Genomic DNA, 20,414 nt, shown 5'->3' with positions numbered 1-20,414 from the left:
AAGTTAATGGGTAATAAGAGTAACTTTCATAGTGAATGCTTTACCAATTTGTAAACAAACAAAAAAACCAAACATACCCATTTATTTTAATTTTTTAAAATTTTTTTAGTGAGGCAGTTGGGGTTAAGTGACTTGCCCAGGGCCACACAGCTAGTAAGTGTTAAGTGTCTGAGGCCGGATTTGAACTCAGGTACTCCTGACTCCAGGGCCAGTGCTCTATCCACTGCGCCACCTAGCTGCCCCCATACCCATTTAAAAAAAAAAGATTGCCTGTGGATTTTAGAAAAACCTGAAATTATTTCTATAAGTGGATGCAAAGTGAAATCAACAGAATTAGGAAAACATTGTACATAGTAACAGCAACACTGTGTGATGATCAGCTAGGAATGACTTAGCTCTTTTCAGCAATAGAATGATCCAAGAAAATTCCAGAAACTCATGATGGAAAATGTTCTCCACAGCTGATGGTCTCTGAATGCAGATCAAAGCATACTATTTTCACTTTATTTTTTTCATGTTTTTTTTTCTTTCTGTTCTGTTCCTTCTTTCACAACTGTAACTAATATGTTTTACATGATTGTGCATGTATAACCTATATCAAATTGCTTACCCTATTTTAGGAAGAGGGAAGGGAGGGAGAAAAATTTGGAACTCAAAATTTTGTAAAAATGAATGTTAAAAATTGTCTTTACATATAATAGGAAAAAATAAAATACTATTAAATACTATTAAAAAAATTACCGGGGCAGCTAGGTGGCACAGTGGATAGAGCACCAGCCCTGGAGTCAGGAGGACCTGAGTTCAAATCCTGCCTCAGACACTTAACACTTACTAGCTGTGTGACCCTGGGCAAGTCACTTAACCCCCGTTGCCTCACCAAAAAAAAAATTGCCATTGCGGGGTAGATAGGTGGTGCAGTAGATAAAGAACCAGCCCTGGATTCAGGAGGACCTGAGTTCAAATGTGACCTCAGACGCTTGACACTTACTAGCTGTGTGACCTTGGACAAGTTACTTAACCCTTATTGTCCTGAAAAAAAAAATTGCCATTTGGGAAACACAAGACATGATGTCTCTCTAAGTATTCCTTTTATCTCTGGTATTTGATATTTTAAGGCAGGGGTGTCAAACACAGAACCTACTGCCACAATAGTGTGGCCCAAATCAGATTAAAATATAATCGAGAAATATTAAAAAAAACAAAATATAATAAAACACAGATAATGTTAATATGTGCATTTCGAAGTCAATATGTGCTCTCAAGGGTCCTTATATACAGTTTAATGGCCCCCTTTTCTATTTGACATCATTGTTTTAATGTCTCTCCTAGCTCCAAATTTCTATATTTCTAACACTTATGACCTAGAACCTTCTTTCTTCATGTCCCAGCTGGTCTAGAGGCAGTGGTCACGTGGGGTCAAACAAGGTATAGGTCAGAATGGGGAAGATGGGGTGAAATGAGAGGCTGTAGGTATATGTCAGCCTGAGTTTCAGACCTGGGATCATAGAGTGGTAGATTTAGAACTAGATTGTAGAGATAATTTAGTCTAACTGCTTCATCTTATAACTGACAGAACTGAGGCCAACAAAAGGAAAGCAACTTACATGCTAAGTCGCAGCGTCAGGATCTGAACTCTGGTTTAGACACCTTGAGATCCTAAACTATTCCAGCTGTAGAATTTTTTTTACTCTTCGGATTATTTACTTCTTCCCATACCCATAAGGGAAATGAAACCTGGCCATGTACAGGAGAGCCTCAAGCTTCCCTGGGTCAGAGCTCAGTGTTTCGATGTTTCCCTACTTTAGAATGTTAACATTTGGCAATGTTGGCCACAAATACTCTCCAGGACCTGCGAGGTTTCCCCCCCACTCTCTAAACCATGGAGGTGCCACTGAATTAACAATACAGGGCTTAGGCACACATGTGACCTAGCAACTGCACTGGGCCATGGGGTTTGCTAAACATGAAGGAAAAGGATGGAGACTAAGTGTATTCCAAAATCAAACATAAACTTTTTTTTTTTTTTTACCAGATCTGTGATTCCATTGAGGTAGGGTGCTCCTAGTGACGAATCTTCTCTATCAATATGGACCAACACCTTCTCTGAAATGTGTAGTATTAATTGTCTGGGACACTGAGAGATTAAGTGAATGGCTGTGTGCCACAGCCAGCATGTGTCAGAGGCAAGATTTGAATTCAGGTCTCCTAGACATGGAGGTCAAGTTCTCTATCCACACTGCCAACTTGCCTGTTTGTTTTTGTTTTTTGTTTTTGTTGTTGAGTCATTTTTCAGTCCTGTCCAACTCTTTGTGACCTCAATTAGGATTTTCTTGGTAAGAATACTGGAGTGCTTTGCCATTTTCTTCTCTAGCTCATTTTGCAGATGAGGAAACAGGCAAATAGGGTTAAGTGACTGGTTCAGGATCACACAGTAACTAAGTGTCTGAGGCCCGATTTGAACTCAGGAGGATGAATCTTCCTGACTCCAGGCCCACTACTCAACCTAGTATACCACTTTGAAGACATGCAGGGGCAGCTACCATGAACAACAAAAAATGGATTGTTAATGTTTTCAGATTATGTCCTTCATTGCCACAATCACATAGGCAGGCCCATGCCCTGTACATCTTTGATCAACTCTGGCCAACAAACATACACACAGACACACGCACACACACACACACAGACACACACACACACACACCAATTACCTTTGGTTTAAAGTGGAGAAACAGGACTGCTCTCAGGCCTCTTTTTTCATATGTCCCCCTGCACCTAGTAAACCTGAGTCACAAGATATTTTATCTGTCCCAAGGTGTGTCATGGTGGAGAGAGCCTGCTAACATGGAATGAGCATTGCATATTCAACCAAATGCCCTGGGCTTGAAGCCTGCCTTTAACCCAGACAAGTCATTTCAATTCCATGAACCTTAGTTTCCTCATATATAAAATGGAGATATATTACTGATATCTCATAGTAGCAAAATGCTTTTTAAAAATGTGAACTGTCTTTTTGTGGTGGCTAAGAACTGGAAATCGAAGGGAAATGGCTAAACAAGCTGTGGTATAAGATTGTAATAGAATATTATCATGCTATAAAAAATGACAAGCAGGATGATCTCAGGAAGACCTGGAAAGACTTATGTGAACTGATGCATACTGAAGTGAACAGAACCTGGAGAACGTTGCACACAATAACTACAACATTGTTCAATGAAAAATTGTGAATGACTTAGCTATTCTCAGTAATACAATGATCTAAGACAACCCCAAAGGACTAATGATGAAGCATACTATCCACCTCCAGAGAAAGAACTAATATTAATTGAACACAGACTGAAGTATGCTATTTTTCACTTTCTTTAATTTTTTTCTTTTATTCAAGTCTTCTACAAAATGACTAATATGGGAATGTTTTATATAATTGCACATGTATAACCTATATCTGATTGCTTACCATCTTAGGGAAAGGGTAGGGAAGGGAAGGGTAGAATTTGGAACTCAAAACTTTAAATAAAAATAAAATCAAAACGTGAGCTATTATTGTCTCCTCTCCAATCCCAGAGAACACATTATTTGCTATTTTAAAAATAGGTGTGTGGGGGCAGTTAGATGGTGCAGTGGATAAAGCACCAGCCTGGATTCAGAACTCCCTGAGTTCAAATCCGGCCTCAGACACTTGACACATAACTAGCTGTGTGACCCTGGGCAAGTCACTTAACCCTCACTACCCTGCAAAAAAAAAAACCCCAAAACAAACAAAAAAATAGGTGTGTGGGGGAGGGGAAAGATTGGGAGAGATTCACCCTCCAAAAGTCCCTTTGGCTGCTATGATCTCTGAATTGAGGGGTTCAGGTTCTATGATGTGTGGGGGATCCCTCATGCCCATAAATGGCCTGAGAACACAATAAACACTTTCCTATTCTTTGGACTCCTTATAGAAGGGGCATCCAGGTGCTCTGGGGCTTCCAGGGGAGGGGGCCCCACAATAAGGAGGAAAAGGCAGGTGGCAAGGCACCTCCTTCACCTGCCTTCACCAACTCATGTCTTAGTTATATTAATTATTCCCCTATCCTGACCATCAAGATGATAGTACCTAGAGTTCAGGGCTGCTGATGGAAGCTTCCAGGTAGAAGTATCCAATTTAGAAATCCCACAACTTCAGACATAAGTCTGTCCAAGAGAATAGGGATCTTAGGTGATATTTTTAAGGTCACAGTTGTAGCTGACCTAGTGATATAAGAATCTTTTATTCCTTAGGTGCCAAGACCTCAGGTAGCTCACAGCATGATCTGATGATACACAGGACCTCCCCAGGGGCACAAATATAGGGAAACAAAAGTGATATATAAGGGGAAAGTCACACAGACTCCCCCAATGGAATCTGCTTGGACAGGAAGTGGCGTCATCTGGCTCCCTTGCTCTACCTGTCAACACAATGGGTTCTAGAACCGCAGTATAAAGAGCCAATTTAGAAACAACAGCCCAGAGGTGCAAGGTCATCAGATGCCTGAATGCTTCCTCACAGTGGGAGAAAGGCTGATGCCCTTATTAGGGATCTATGTCTTCCCCCACACCTTCCCCCCACCCCCCACCCCTGCCTCCTTGCCCAAACATCATCTCCATTTTGAAGGAAACCAAGGCTCTGAGAATTTAATTGACTTGACCATAATCACAGTTAGTGCCTTCATACTTTCTTAGTACTACTGCCCTACTCTCTATTTGCATTTTGATTTGGATATTTGGGCTGTCGTTTCACAGGCTACTTACAGCATTAAAGAAGTTTCTGAATTTGTGTTCTTCAAAGCCGGCAGCTAAAAGGTCTTTTGGGGTCTGTAGCACACGTTCCTTAAACCTGAAAGGCATTGAACCTAAAGATTAGAGGTCAGTGAACAAAGTGTCAGGTACACTATCTATATGCAATTTCTCCAGCATCTTTGGGCTCTGTTATCCATGGATGTGCTGGAGTCAGCTCTAACCAGCTATTGTTAAATTCTTAGTGTGAACAAATCAGGGCTAGATTTACTGTTTTGTTGATTATCTAGATTCAAGAAAGTGTTACTAATGTAAATGAAACCTAAGAGTATCTGCGTGTATACTTGGTTTTTTTTTTTTCCTCCTGGAGAGCTTGGTTGTTAAACATTTATCAGCACGTTTATATATTGCTCTACAGACATTGAGCTCAGTAGAAGTGAAGTAGAAGGTTCCAGGAATGAAGTTATTACCAGATTGGAGGCCAGGTGATTGTAGGATGATGACTTAATGACATTTCTATAGGGCTTTGTAATAATTAGAGTGACTCCACCTGCTGGAGAGTTACCGTAGGAAAGCTCCGCCATGAGGAGAAGGCGTCTGAGGGCAAGCCATGTGGTCAAGTTCCTTGGGCGTCAGGAAGTGACGTTTGCTTGTGAGTACTGTCTATCAAACCTACTGTTAAGGCTAAAATTCTAGCTATTCTATCTAAAATATCTAATGAGTGGTCACCAATAAATTATAAGTTTTAGCAAGAGTTAGATTTTTAAGCATTTATTAAGGAGAATAAGAATTTGGTAAAGAGAGAAAGGCCTACATTCATCTATCTATTAAAGGGAGAGAGCAGTCCTAGCTCTGTTCTCCGCCAGAGTCCACAGGAAAGAGAGTAAGTCAGAGGGCCAGGCTCCCCCTTCTTCCTCCCACAAGCAAGCGTCACTTCCTGACGCCAAAGGAAAGACCCATGGTCTGGCCCTCAGAGACCTTCACCTCATGGCAGAGCTTTTCTACAGTAAGTCTCCAGCAGGTGGTGTCATTCAGATCGTTACACTAGCAGCCAATCAACTTGAGGAGCCTCCCATTTCTGGGAGGAGAACACAAAGTAGGAAGTAGACGCTGGCAGAGGGCTTCTTCCTCTTTGGGTTCGAGACATTGGCTTGGTGGCAGGACTCCATGTGGGAGGTTAGGAAGGCTAGGATTTCCATGCTATATGAAATCTGTTCTCAATCTTTCTCTCTCTTCACCAAATTCTTATTCTCCTTAATAAATGCTTAAAAGTCTAATTCTTGCTAAAGCTTATAATTTATTGGCGACCACTCATTAGATATTTTAGACAGACTAGCTAGAATTTTAGACCTTACAGCTTTAAAGTTTGCAACATACTTTACATCCATTATCTTATTTGAGGCTCACAATGACCTTATTGGTCTTCTATATCATACCACAAGCCAGGGGCTACTTTCACCCAAAGGCAGCCTATGTTCCCAATTACAGAGACAGGACCTGAAGGGACCAATTATGGAATAATATTAACAAAACAATTCACATTCACCTAGACTGCTTTCCAATATACTTTCCTTACATATTAAGAGTAGGTAGTACAAAATTTTAATCCCATTTTTCAGATGAAAATTCAGAAAGTTGCCCATTGTCCTGTAACTACTTAGTTGTCAGAGCCATGTTTTCCCAGTCTTTCCTCTTCCTCTGCCTCAATTCCACAGTCTTTCCTCCTCTCTAAAAGGGATGCTGGAGTAAGCCTATAGAGCATATAATGCTCCATCTCTAAAAGCATCCCAAATACCTCCTGGGATCTCTAAGTCATTTCTGGTTAGAGTTTTCTATCAGCTCTTTCCTTTCAAAGCTCTCCCTTTGGGAAACTGAAACTTTGTTGTACTCCCCTGGGGTTTGAATAGGTTAATATGCAAAACAGGCTCTTCGGGTTTGGTTTATAATCCCTTTCAGAAGTCAAAGAATAGACCTGGTTTCGGGGCTGCCAAATATGGAGGAAAATCATGCCACCTAGTGGTATGTTTCAGGAAAAAGTACTACAGAGTTCTAGGCCCTACTCTCTGAGCTATACCTTCCTCCCCTAGAGAAATTTGTCTTTAGTCCTGTCCTGGTTAACATTTTTATTAGTGACTTGGATTAAGGTGCTGTACACCCAATCGGCACAAAACACAAATTCAGTAGTGGAAACCAATACAATGGACTACAAACATGTTGTAGTTGTTGTTCAGTTGTGTCTGATTATTCTTTGACACCATGGACCATAGCGTGCCAGGCTCCTTCGATTCTCCACTATCTCTTGAAGTCTGTACAAGTTCATATTAATTTGTTTCCATAACACTATCTATCCATCTCATCATCTGCCATCCCTTTGTCTTTTAATCTTTCATTTAATCCCCCCCCCCCAACATCAGGGTCTTTTTCTTCTTCTTCTTTTTTTTTTTTGGTGAGGCAATTGGGGTTAAGTGACTTGCCCAGGGTCACACAGCTAGTAAGTGTTTTAAGTGTCTGAGGTCACATTTGAACTCAGGTCCTTCTGAATCCAGGGCTGGTGCTCTATACGGTCCGCCACCTAACTGCCCCATCAGGGTCTTTTTCAATGAGCCTACAAACATAGGATCCAAAAATATCTCAAGAGTTGAGAGTTGTGGGCTGAAGCTAGTAAGGTGAAATTGAATAAAGATAAATGTAAAGTATTGCACTCAAGGTAAAAAAATCAACCACATGACTACAGGATGGGAGAAATGTAGTTTTTTTTTTTAAAAGCTTAAAGTTTTAGCAGACACAAGCTTGAGCAAATTTTCTATGGACCATAGCAGGCCTTTTCCTGATGTAACAATCTATGGTATTAACTCTAGTGACCCATGGCCTCCTCTCTGCACAATTTAGTCATAGGTCTTTTACAAATGGCAATCCAAAGAATCAAATGTGATTTTAGGTTGCATTGAGAAGAATAGTGTCTAGGACTGGGAAGGTGACAGTGTCATTACTCTGATCTGGTCAGACTCCATCTGGAATATTATGTTCAGTTCTTGGCACCGTGTTTTTGAAAGAACATCGAAACACTGTAATGTGTTCAGAGGAAGAACTGTAGTGTGGTCAGAGAAGGGTGAACAGGACAGGAAGGGGACTTATCCTCTCTGTTAAAGTAATTGGAATTATTTATCATGGAGAAGGAAAGTTTGGTAGAGGAGAACAGTGTAGTTCATTCTGTGGATTTCAGTTATCTGGAGCGCTGTCAAGTAATAGAGGGATTAGATTTATTCAGCATGGTTAAGACTAATGGATGAAAACTACAAGGGGAATTTTTTAAAAGAAGAAATTACAAGGAGGCAGATTTCAGTTCATCCAAAGGAAGAACTTCTTAGTAATGAGTACTGTCCAAAAATAGAATGGGCTACCTTAAGAATGAATGATGGAGGCTGGATGATCACTGGTCAGGGCCCTTATAGAGAAGATTGATAATTCAGATGGAACTTGAACTAGAAGGCTAGATAACCTCCGGGTTCCCTTCCAACACTGTGGTTCTATGAATGGGTATGATGGAGTATGAGATCCAGGCTGACAAAATAGTGAAATGGGAAAAGTTCTCTCTTCCTCACCCCAACCCTGGCACTGCCCTCTCTGAAAGATGGCCAGTAGCCTACTAGTCTTTCCAGCCTTCTCCTATAGCAAAATTACTTTGGGGGTGGAGAAGAGTTAAGAAACTATCCTGGGGGCAGCTAGGTGGTGCAGTGGTTAGAGCACCAGCCCTAGAGTCAGGAGGACCTGTGTTCAAATCCGGCCTCAGATACTTAACACTTACTAGCTGTGTGACCCTGGGCAACTCACTTAACACTAGTTGCCTCACCAAAAATAAAAAAGAAAGAAAGAAACTGTTCTGTACAGTTGAAGGCAATTTTGGAGGCAGAATAAAAGGACTTTGGTTCAAGCCAAGGTGGTGCCATTATACTACTGGTGTGATCTTGGGCAAGTGACTTAACCTTTCTGGTCTGTTTTGTGATATGTAAAAATGGTTGGATGAGATAACCTTGACTGTCCCAGCTATGATTCTATGAACATCAAGTTGATAGGGGCATAGTCTGTTCTCCTCCTTGGGAGGAAGAGTTAGATTTTCATTTGAACAGAGCCATAATAGTGATATTTCAGGCATCTATGATAGCCCCACAGGTGGGTGAGGAAGAGTGTGGTATAGTGGAAAGGCTGATAGGTCTGGATTCAAAGGACCTGAGTTCAAGTCCCACCTCTGATGTTTGTACATTATGTGACCTTACTCAAGTAATTAACCTCCCTAGACCTTAATTTCTTCATCTGTAAAACAAAGGGGCCAGAATAGATTTTGGGGGGGGGGGCAGGGCAATGAGGGTTAAGTGACTTGCCCAGGGTCACACAGCTAGTAAGTGTCAAGTGTCTAAGGCCAGATTTGAACTCAGGTCCTCCTGAATCCAGGGCCAGTGCTTTATCCACTGTGCCACCTAGCTGCCCCCAAGTTTCTTAGGTTCCTTACAGCTACATGCAGTGTTGTAGGGCAAGGGGATGTCCAAGTAGTCTTCAGGTCAAATTTTAAGGTGGACATCTATTTCCATTATGTTTAAGGCCAGGTCTGATCAAATGCAGATAATATAAATTAAAACCAATAATAATAATAAAAAATAAAAGAAGTAGCATTTATATTGCACTTTGGGGTTTGAAAAGCTTTTTAAAAATTTTATTTTTGATACATTTTAGTTAACTAATTTAATTTAATTTTAATTTAGTAACTGATTAAAATTTAATATTTTTAATAAGAATAAAAAATTTTAAGAATTTTATAAATATTATTCACTTTATTTTCACAATAAGGATGTGAAGGTAGGTCCTATCATTATTATTTACAAATGAAGCACAAAGAGGTTAAATAACTTGCCTAGGGTTCCATAACTAGTAAGTATCTGAGGCTGGATCCAAATGTGGGTCTTCCTAACTCCAGGCCTGGCACTCTATCCACTGTATCAATAAAGAGAGACAGAATGTCTATAATCACCCAATAAATGGACAACCTACTACTACATGAATACTTCCTGTTACAGGGAGGTTTTTTTTGGTTTTTATTTTGTCTTGAATTCTCTGGTTAACTGTCCTATAACAATCTATTTTTGCTAGTTTGGACCTGGTCAGTGAATCAGTTGGGGCACTTGGGGAAGATATTTATTCAGTCTCCTTGACTCCGGGTAGCACCATTCCTACACCATGACAGGGAATAGATAATTACCTATTTCAAGCTTCTCAGGAAAGGTGATTCCATAGAGATATAAAATCAGAGGGTGTAAGAACAAAAAGGAAGCCTAGAATACATAATATAAGAACCAGAAGGAAGACATAACAACAACATGAAAAAGAATAGAGAATGTTGTAGATCATCTTATAGATAAGGAAACTGAGGCCCATCAAGGTGGTGACTTGCTTAAAGAAATGCAGGGAAGTCCATGGCTCCCTTTGGATGAGAATCCATGTTCTCAGTCCCCTGTTGCATTGATTAATATCATTTGCTGTTAGAAGATATTGTCAAAGATTCTAACTATGGGTGTGTGCTAGTAAATGTTTAATAATCAGCTCTTGGGGGAGGGAGGGGATGTAATCAGGACTCACTTTTAAGTTTGCTCTGCATCATTAACATTTTCTCCATCATTTTTTTTTTCTAGGGCAATGAGGGTTAAGTGACTTGCCCAGGGTCACACAGCTAGTTAAGTGTCAAATGTCTGAGCTGGATTTGAACTCAGGTCGTCCCGAATCCAAGGCCAGTGCTTTATCCACTCCTCCACCATTTTTAAAAGTCTAGCGGTTGTTGTTTAGTTGTTTCAGTTGTGTCTGACTCTTTGTGACCCCGTTGGGGGGTTTCTTGTGTGGGGGTCGAAATTTAATATACAGAGTCTTAATTGGGTGACTCGCCGAAATAATGCAGAAATAATGAGGGACCTTTAGGTTCAAAGCTCCTTCCCCTCTGAACTGCCCTTTAATTTTTTTCCACACTTGGCAAAGATACTGGAGTAGTTTGCCATTTCCTTCTCCAGCACATTTTATCAATGAGGAAACTGAGACAGTGTTAAGTGAGTGATTTGCCCAGGGTCATACAGCTTGGAAGTGCCTGAGGCCAGATATGAACTCAGGATGAGGAGTCTTCCTGACTCCAGACCTGGCACTCTATGCACTTTGCCACCTAAATGCCCTTAAAGTCTAGATACAGCAACAAAACAATACATCAAGCCTTGATTTGTAACTTTCGTTGATTTCTGAGGTGTAACTGCTCATAATGGAATACTCAATGTATTGAGCTGGCTCCAGCATATTCCTGACGCTAACCACTACTTTCTAAATATGGGCTGAAGCAAACAAAGGGAAACCACTGAAGCTACTGAAACAGCTGCGTTTAGAGCCCCGGGCCTTTTGGTTTGATCAAGTGTTGCATTGACCAATCCAATCCAATCCAAAACAAAACAAAACAAAACAAAAATCCCTGTCCTCAAGGAGCTTACACTCTATACAGAGGATACAATGTGTAAACAGAGAAGTATCCACAGTAATTTACCTGAGAATTTCTCTGCTGTTTCCAATAAGTGATTCTAGGTAGGAATAACCCAAGGCTCGGTAAAAGCAATTCCCATCCCCTTTTGTTTTTCGTAGAGCAGAAAATCTTTTGCTGAGTTCCTGGGGAAAGAAAGACATAGCTTTAGAAAAGGAAGTAATAATAACAACAATGGTAATAATAATAGCTGATATTTATATAGCATTTTGATGTTGATGGATTGTTTTAGGTGCATTTGATTCTTGCAACAACCCTATGAATTAAGTATGGCTGGGTATTATTGTCCCCATCATATAGATGAAGGAGCAGAGTCATAGAAAGGTTAAGTAACTGACCGAAGGTCACACAGTAAAGCACCCAGGTCTCTCCAGAAACCAAGTCTTGTACCCTTTCCACTGGACCGAACTATATTAAATCATTGTCTTCCTGTCAATTTCTTCATCTGAAAATTCTGTCTCAGTCAGGCCAGGTACCACACTTATCTCTTGGGTATGCCATGACCTTTCATCTCTTTACCCATGCTTATCCTTGCAAGAATTTATTCATTCCTTCATTCATTTGTTCAACAAATAGTGATTACTGCATGAGTAGAGTGTTCAAGATCCTATGTTTGCAAGTACTGAGGATACAAAGACATGACACTGGCCTCGGCCTCCAATCTAGTAGCAGAAATAAGACATGGACACAAAGACAGGGCAGCACATGATGAGCACGAGGGAAGTCTGAATGGTTAGAGAGACTGCTTCCAGCTTGCAGGGCACAGAGAGAGGCTTTCAAGGAAGGCTTCAACAAAGAGGTAGCATTTGATGTGACCATTGATAATTTTGATCTCTTCTGAAAACTGCCTGTTCATATCTTTTGACCATTTATCAACTGGGGAATGGCTCTTATTTTTACACATTTGTCTCAGTTCCCTGAATATTTGAGAAATGAGGCCTTTATTAGAGAAACTTGCTGTAAAATTTCCCCCAGTTTTGTTTTTGTTCTAATTTTGGCAGCATTGATTTTCTTTGTGCAAAAGCTTTTTAAATTTCATGTAATCAAAACTATCCATTTTATATCCCATGAAATAGGGGGCATTTAAGCTGGGCCTTGAACTTTGGTAGGATATCAACAGGTAGAGGTGACGGTGGAGGAGGGCATTCCAGGGAGAGGAGACAGATTAAGAAAAGACATTCAGGAGGAAGAGAGTGGGAAGAATTCAAGGGACAGAGAATACCCCAGTTTGGCAAGAATATTCTTACAGAAAAAGGAACAAGGGCAGGCTGAAGTATACTATATGACTTCAAACTCTCAGTGGAGAGGTGGTGAAGTAGAGATATGGAATGGAATATATTTTCAGATGAGGCCAATGTACTTATTGGTTTTACTTAACTTATAGGGGAGAGTTCTCTGGGGGGGGGTGTCAGTTGGAATCGATAGTAATTTTTTAAAAGGATTATCAATATCAAATATCAGCAAGACATTAAGAAAAGAAAAAAGGAAAGAAAGAGAGCTATGTGGTAGATGTCCTTGAATTCTAGGAGGATGTTGGGCTTTTTTTTTTTTTCTGGTTGGAGGAGAAAAATGATCAAAATTGTGCATTAGGAAGATTTATTTGGATTATATGTAGAAATTTAATTCAACAAACTTTAAATGAGCATGCAGCTAGGTGGTGTAGTGGATAGAGCTCTGGGCTTGGAGTCAGGAAGACTTGTCCTTCTGAGTTCAAATCTGTCCTCAGACACTTAGTAGCTGTGAGACCCTGGGCAAATCATTTAACCCTGTTTGCCTCAGTTTGCTCATCTGTAAAATGAGCTGGAGAAGGAAATGGCAAACCACTCCAGCATCTTTGCCAAGAAAAACCCCAAATGGGGTCACAAAGGATAGGAAATGACTGAAACGACAACAAACAACAACATACAAGGGTGTTGGCAGTTACAACTGAGAAAAGGCAATCACTGGCCTGATAGCAGAGACTAGTCTTAAATGGGGTAAGTGATTTGCTGTTTCCACCTGAGAGGCAACAGGGGTCCTGTGGCAATCTGAAGTCTGAAAGGGCCAAGCTCGAGTCTTGCCCCTGTCATCCACTAGCTATGTGATCATGAACAAGTCATTGTCATTGAACTTATCTGAGCCTCAGTTTCTTCACCTATAAAATGGGCATAATTCTTGTACCATCTATTCCCTAGTGTCTTCCTTGTGAAGATCAAATGAGGTAATGTTTCCTTAGAATCTACCTCTGGCTGATACCAACAGTATCTGAAAGTTTTGGGTGACCCCCGGACACCGTGCCATCCTGGTTCTCCTTCTTCCTGTCTGGTTACTTTTCCTCTGCCTCCTTCAGTGGCTATTTGTCCCCTTCCATTATGGTCAATGTTCCCTGAGATTCCTTCCTCCTTTCCTCTTTTTTCTCTACTCTCTCCCTTGGCAATCTCATCCATTACTATGTCTTTGATTGTTATTTTTTCTCGGATGACTCCAAAAATTCTGACTATTTCTGACCTCTCTCTTGAGTTCTAGACCTGCCTCCCCAACTAGATGTGCCTCGCAAGAACTTTAAACTCAGCCTGTCTAGAACTAAGCTAAAGAAATATGACATTTCAAATCCCACACCCTGGGTTTGACAGAAATGTTATTGGCATCATTTTTCACTGGGCAGGCACAGAAAAAACCCCAATCCAGTCTTTTGTGAGGAACTTTTCCCCTCCTCCTACCCTAAACCACAAGCACTTTAGTCTTGAAAAAACATGAGTATGAGTAAGAGTGAGACTGAAAGTAAGTCATGCATTTGACTGGCAAGTCACTTGGTCTCTTCAGTACCTCAGGAGACTCTCTAGGCCATAAATTGCTACATGGATGAAATCGCAGATCTGATAAAAAATATACACACACATATTTTGTTTCATATGTATTTATATGAACCTAAATGTATATATGTACCCAATACATATCTAGAGATAGAGATAGAGAGATAGAGAGAGAGAGAGAGAGAGAGAGAGAGAGAGAGAGAGAGAGGAGAGAAGTGTATGTGGTGTATGTGGGGGGAGTGTGTGTGTATAAGAGAGTATGTGTGTATAAGAGTGTATGTGTAAGGGGATGGGAGAGAAACTGTGTATGTGTGTAAGAGAGGAGGGAGAATGTTGTGAGAGTATGTGTGTGAGAGAAAAAGGGAGAGAGAAAGGATGTGTGTGAAAGAGGAAGAGTGAGTATGTGTGTGTCTGCATATGAGAAAGAGGGGGAGAGGGAAAGAGAGAGAGAGAGAGAGAGAGAGAGAGAGAGAGAGAGAGAGAGAGAGAGAGAGAGAGAGAGAGAAGGGGGTGGAGGGAGAGAGAGAGAGAGAGAGAGAGAGAGAGAGAGAGAGAGAGAGAGAGAGAGAGAGAATAGTGACTGAGGGATGGCCTTGGAATCAGGAAAACCTGGATCAAATTCTCCCTCTGAGATATACTAACTATGAGACTGTAATGATTGGAATGATGCCACCTACTGGAGACTTGCTGTGGGAAAGCTCCACCATGAGGAAAATGCCTCAGAGGCTTTGTGGCTTTTCCTTGGCGTCAGGAAATGACGTTTGCTCATGGGTGCTGTCTATCAAGGCTACCAGCCAATCAACTTGAGGAGCCTCCTATGGTCTGGGAGGAGACAGGAAGGAGGAGAGGGAGCCTGCGCGTGGAGCTCTTGGGCTTTTTGGGTTCCTGACTTGATGGTGGTGGCGGCAGAGGACTTCACAGGAAATTTGAGGAAAGATAGGAATGCCAGGCTGTTGGAATTCTGTTCTCAATCTTTTTCTTTCTATTTTCCAATAAACCCTTAAAAACCTAAACTCGTTTTATCAGTGATTTTAGTTTCCCCCAAAACTGGGGGAACAGATTAGAATCCACATTTAGAATCTTAAATTACACAGACTCTAGGCAAATCAATTAACCTCTCAGCAACCCAAACAACTTCCTAAGACTGTAAGTGAGGTGTCAATCTGCATCTACAGAGGGAGTTTTCACACTGGGAGTTCCTCATATGATGAAATCACAGGTCCTGACCAAAACAGAAATGCACATAAACATTCCTCTCCTTGTTTGTTTTAAATACCCTTGGCCTTACCTGTATTTTCCTCTGGTAAATCCTATTTTCTGGATGGTCACAAAGAATTGATAAGATGTCACATTTCTCAGATATTAAGTTAAAGGATGATTCACTCTGAAAGATGAAGACAGAGAGGTAAATGGAACAATTCCAAAAAGAACTGACTACATTTCCATCATATCCCACTGGGAAGTTAAATGCATTTCATTTTTCCTTAGTCATGACTGTGAATAGAGAATATCCTTCATTTAAAAGAAAAACTCATTTTGAAAGTCCTCACCTTGAAAAACTGATAAAGTGTAGTTTCAATTCATTTTACAGAACTGAAGCCTCCAATGTAAGGAACCTTCTTCCTGAGAGGCAATGTGATGTGGTGGGGGGAAAAAAAGGCTAGATATGGAGTCAGAGGACCTGGGTTTGAATCTCTGCTGTGCTACTTATTTATCTGTGTGCCCTTGGGCAAGTCACTCCATTCTTCTGTGCTTTTTAAAGGGAGAGAGAAAGGATGTGTGTGAGAGAAGACTGAGTATGTGTATGTGTGTGCATATGAGAAAAAGGGGGAGAGGGAAATGAGGGGGTTGGACTAGGGCTTGAAAGGTCCCTTCCAGATCTAAATCTATAAGCCTACACTGTGGGTCAGAAAGCAGTCCCTACTGGCAAAATATGGTTTCGCAACCTAGCTCTACTAGACATGCCAAACTCAACACCCAAAGAGACATGAGGCCCACAAAACTCCTGAGTGCATCCTGAACCAAATTAAAATGTAATTGGAAAATGTTTAATAAAACATATAAAAATATAATACAATATAGATAATGTTAACTTGTGGTTTTCTAGGTTAATACGCAGCTCACAGGGATATGTTTTTATTTAATTTTTTTTGGTGAGGCAATTGGGGTTAAGTGACTTGCCTAGGGTCACACAGCCAGTAAGTGTTAAGTGTCTGAGGCCATATTTGAACTCAGGTCCTCCTGATTCCAGGGTTGGTGCTCTATCCACTGTGCCACCTAGCTGTCCAGGGATATGTTTCTATTTGAGTTTGACCCTACTGTAGTAGACCTTGTCAATCCCAATACAAGTAGAAAAGTGAAATTCATAGGAATCATGGAATTTGAGTTGGAAGCGGTCTTAGCAGCCATCCAACCCAACTCATGCTAAAAAGGAATCCCCAATATAATGTTATTTATTTTAATAAATTTAGAGCTGGAATGGATCTAAGGGGTCTAGTTCATCCCTCTCATGTTACAAAAGAGGAACCTGAAGTCAAGAAAGGTCAAGTAATTTGCTCAAAGTTACACAGGTAGTAAACAGAACAATCAGAATTTGAATCCACAGAGGAGGTGGGCACTCTGTAGTTACCAAAGGCAAACTCAGTCAATGGGACAGAGATTAAAATTACATTGACTGGAAGAGATTAGCACAGTAGATGTTAAAGAAAGTATATACAAAGAGGAGATCTCTTGCTTCTTTCTTCTCTTTCTTTCTTTCTTTCTTTCTTTTTTGCAGGGCAATGAGGGTTACGTGACTTGCTCAGGGTCACACAGCTAGTAAGACTCAAGTGTCTAAGTCTGGTTTTGAACTCAGGTCTTCCTGAATCCAGGGCTGATGCTTTATCCACTGTGCCACCTAGCTGCCCCCAATATTTTAGAGGTCCCTTTAATCTTTTTTTTTTTCCTCAGGGCAATGAGGGTTAAGTGACTTGCCCAAGGTCACATAGCTAGTGTCAAGTGTCTGAGGCCAGATTAGAACTCAGGTCCTCCTGAATCCAGGGCTGGTGCTTTATCCACTGCGCCCCCTAGCCGCTTCTCCCCTGGTTATTTCTAACCAGCCTTAGAAAAGCTGGGTCACTAGCATAAAGAAAGTTAAAGTAAACTTCATAGTCATTCAGCAGCTAGAAGAACTAGAAGCTAGAACTGTGCCCGGAAGGTAAGAGTTGAAGTGAAAGGAATGCTGTTGTGGGGCAGGGACAGAAAGGTCACGGGCAATCAGGAAGTGGGTAAAATTCCTAAAAGAGATGGGTTTCGGATGCCTCATTCCCCAACCACACACAGGTACCCCAGGCTCTTCATGCTGTATGACCAGATTCTTTAGAGGAGGGGAAGGCAATTAGATCCTACCACTTGAGTCGTCTCCTAGCCTAAGGGTGACAAGCTTTAGCTATGGGCCTCCCATGCTGCACCACCATATACATGTGGACTAACTGGTGACATTTGAGCAAGAGATTGGGACAACCACACTTGTCACCTGAGCAAAGGTGAGAGCTGGTGCAAATAGGAATTCTGAGTATGGCTGAACAGGGCAACATCTTCCCTAACACACTCTGGGTATGTTTCCTGAAACATAGGGTTGATTGGGAAGTAATTGATCATCTTGATCATTGGTCTATGGGGATGCTTGTAAAAGGATCCAGAACTGGTATAGTAAAGAGCACTTCAGCTCCACTGAAACCTAAAGCTTCCTTTAAAGCCCTACCCCACTCCTACTTGGGAGTTGCTGGACACTGGCAGCTAGGTTACTGTTAGGAAACCTCCAACAGGTTCATAGTTCCCACCCTGGTTCCCACTGGGAAGATTGGAGTTCAGGCTACCAAGGGAAACCAGGAGTATGAGTTTTGGAGAATTAATATCTATATGGATAGCATATAGCATACAGCAGCCTCTATGCCAGTTATTAAATGGAGTTGTTGTTGTGTTTTGTCCTTCATTCTTGAAGAGGACCATGACAGATGTCATAACTTGCAGTGAATTGGATTTAAGTGAGGGAGAGCTGTTTAAGGTCACCACCCTCACTCTCTCCTCCAGAGGCATCTGGGTCCAGTAGCAAGATATATATCAGGATGACTAGAGATGGCCCCAGATGTTTAAGGCAATTGAGGTCATGTCTTGCCCAGGGTCACACAGCTAGTAAGTGTCTGAGGTGAGATTTGAACCCAGGTCCTCGAAACTTCAGGGCCAGTGCTCTATCCACTGTAGGGCCAAGTAGAGAGACTTTTGGATTTACTTGAGCCATCCTGTGTTATAAATACGAAATTATTCTGGGTCCTAATGAGGGTGTGAAAGCTATTTCTTCCCTTGTGATGGAGATGAAGGTGGCCAGAGTACTTTGATATAATCCTACCACTACATTTATGACATAATGTCGACCAAGCTAAACAAGGCCATGATGGCAGAGACCCTAGATCTGATGGTGGCCTATATGAGGGGTAATTGGATGGGAGATAAACTCTAAGAAAATCCAGGTTCTAGCCTGTGCAATCAAATTATGAGGCATACTGTGGGTGGGGAGATTCCAGATGATTCTTGACACAGTACAGAACAAATTATTTATGCTCACTTCTTCACATTCTAAAAAAAGGAAGCCCAGAAGCTTAATGAATTCTCTGAATTTCAGAGAACCCGCATTTCCCACCTGGGTTTACTGATAGTTCCCATTTAATAAGTTACCTATAAGTCTGCCTAATTTGATCGGTGGCACCAATTAGGTTCTAGACACCAAACATCTAAAACGAGGTTCCTCTTACAAGATAAGTTAGGCACGGGAAGCCTCTGTTACTAAATGAAAATGCTTGTCATGACCCCTTGGATAGTAATACCCTTCATGAACAAGTTATAATTCTTCCCTAGCCTTGACACCCTGCCTCCTCCACTATCCCAACAGGCCCCTATGACGACTTGGCTCCTGAGGAATACTTTTGCTTGTTCTCCATTGCCTCTAAATGTAAGAAGAAACATGTGAAAGTGGACATTTGTAGCCATTAATCAGGTAAAGGGGGATACCCTAAGCAATGGTGGTTCTGGAAAGTTCTCCCAGTGTGGGCTGAGTTATGAACTGCATGGCTAACGTGTGAGAGGGCTTTGAGGGCCCACTGATTGGTGGAAAGTGGCCATGAGTCTGATCACAGGTTCTGTGGCCTGGAAAGAAAGGGACTTCACCATTAGGGTGAAGACCAGTGGAGTAATTTTACAATGCTTTATAATACAATTAGCCAGTACAATTTTATTTTGTTTTGGGTGAGGCAATTGGGGTTAAGTGACTTGCCCAGGGTCACACAGCTAGTAAGTAATAAGTGTCTGAGGCCAGATTTGAACTCAGGTCCTCCTGACTCCAGGGCCGGTGCTCTATCCACTGCACCACCTAGCTGCCCCACCAATACAATTTTACAGTGTTGACTGTGGGCATGTTAATACCCATTAGAGACATATGTTCCCTGCTGAACTAAATAATCAGGTTAATGCTTTTCTGAGAAAGACAGAGGAGGGGGAGTGGATCCATTTCCAATATAGACAGGGGGACCACGATGTTGTGTTATAGAAGGCTTGGGACCACAGGACTGCCCTCCCCCAATTTTATGGATGGGGTAGGTAGCTAGGTCTTCCCAAAGTGGCTCTTCATGCTAGTCTATTCTGAATCATCATTAACTTGCCACCAACTTGGAAATTCACCCTCTTTCCCCATCTCTGTAAGGTCTGTGCCTGAGAAAGAATATCTTTGTCATCATGTTCCTGACTGGGTCAGGTGTCCCACCTATCAGAAGCCATGTCTTTGATGAACCAGCATCACCCTAGGAAAGGACAGGGTGAGTCTTAGTGCTGATGTGAGCACTTAGGCAGACTCTATACAAAAGGGTAATGAATGACCTGTTAGCTACCTTACTACTGATGACCCTGATCTGTGATGAGGATCAGTTACTGTGGTGGAAACATCATCATCTAATTTGTTGTCCAGATGTTCTTGGTGCTGCTCCCAATCAAGGAGATCGATCCACTGTGAACTGTCCCCAGTATCACTCATTGCATCATGGATCTGGGACTTGGTCCTGCTGAAGCAGGGCAATTCAGGCTGGGATTTCAGACCTTTGCCCTCTGTCACACTGGGACTACTATTTGGTACTTGTGTTTCTTTTTTCCTTTCCTTTTTATTTTCTACTTTTACCAGAAATAAGTTCTTCCTATAGTGCTGCTTGCATCCATGTAAGTAGAAGCAGGTGTTCTGGAAAATCTTTAGAACGTTGCCAGGAAAGGGTGGTAAGGACAATTCC

The 20,414-nt window shown here is 41.5% G+C and overlaps 1 protein-coding gene across 1 annotated transcript in view; it reads right to left on the bottom strand.

The window, feature by feature from the left end:
• The window catches only part of OTUB2 (OTU deubiquitinase, ubiquitin aldehyde binding 2), a 42,245-nt gene that overhangs the window by 5,421 nt on the left and 16,410 nt on the right, over positions 1-20,414 (bottom strand). The window contains exons 2-4 of the mRNA XM_043986249.1: positions 15,395-15,490; positions 11,321-11,439; positions 4,771-4,855 (exon numbers count right to left, since the gene is read on the bottom strand). Of these exons, the coding sequence (XP_043842184.1) occupies positions 4,771-4,855; positions 11,321-11,439; positions 15,395-15,490 (300 nt within the window). The remainder of the gene's footprint in view (positions 1-4,770; positions 4,856-11,320; positions 11,440-15,394; positions 15,491-20,414) is intronic.

This window comes from Dromiciops gliroides, chromosome 2, assembly GCF_019393635.1.
Source record: "Dromiciops gliroides isolate mDroGli1 chromosome 2, mDroGli1.pri, whole genome shotgun sequence".
Lineage (NCBI taxonomy): Eukaryota > Metazoa > Chordata > Mammalia > Microbiotheria > Microbiotheriidae > Dromiciops > Dromiciops gliroides.
The sequence above is the reverse complement of the archived record's forward strand: the minus strand, read 5'-3'. Positions and strand labels throughout refer to the sequence as shown.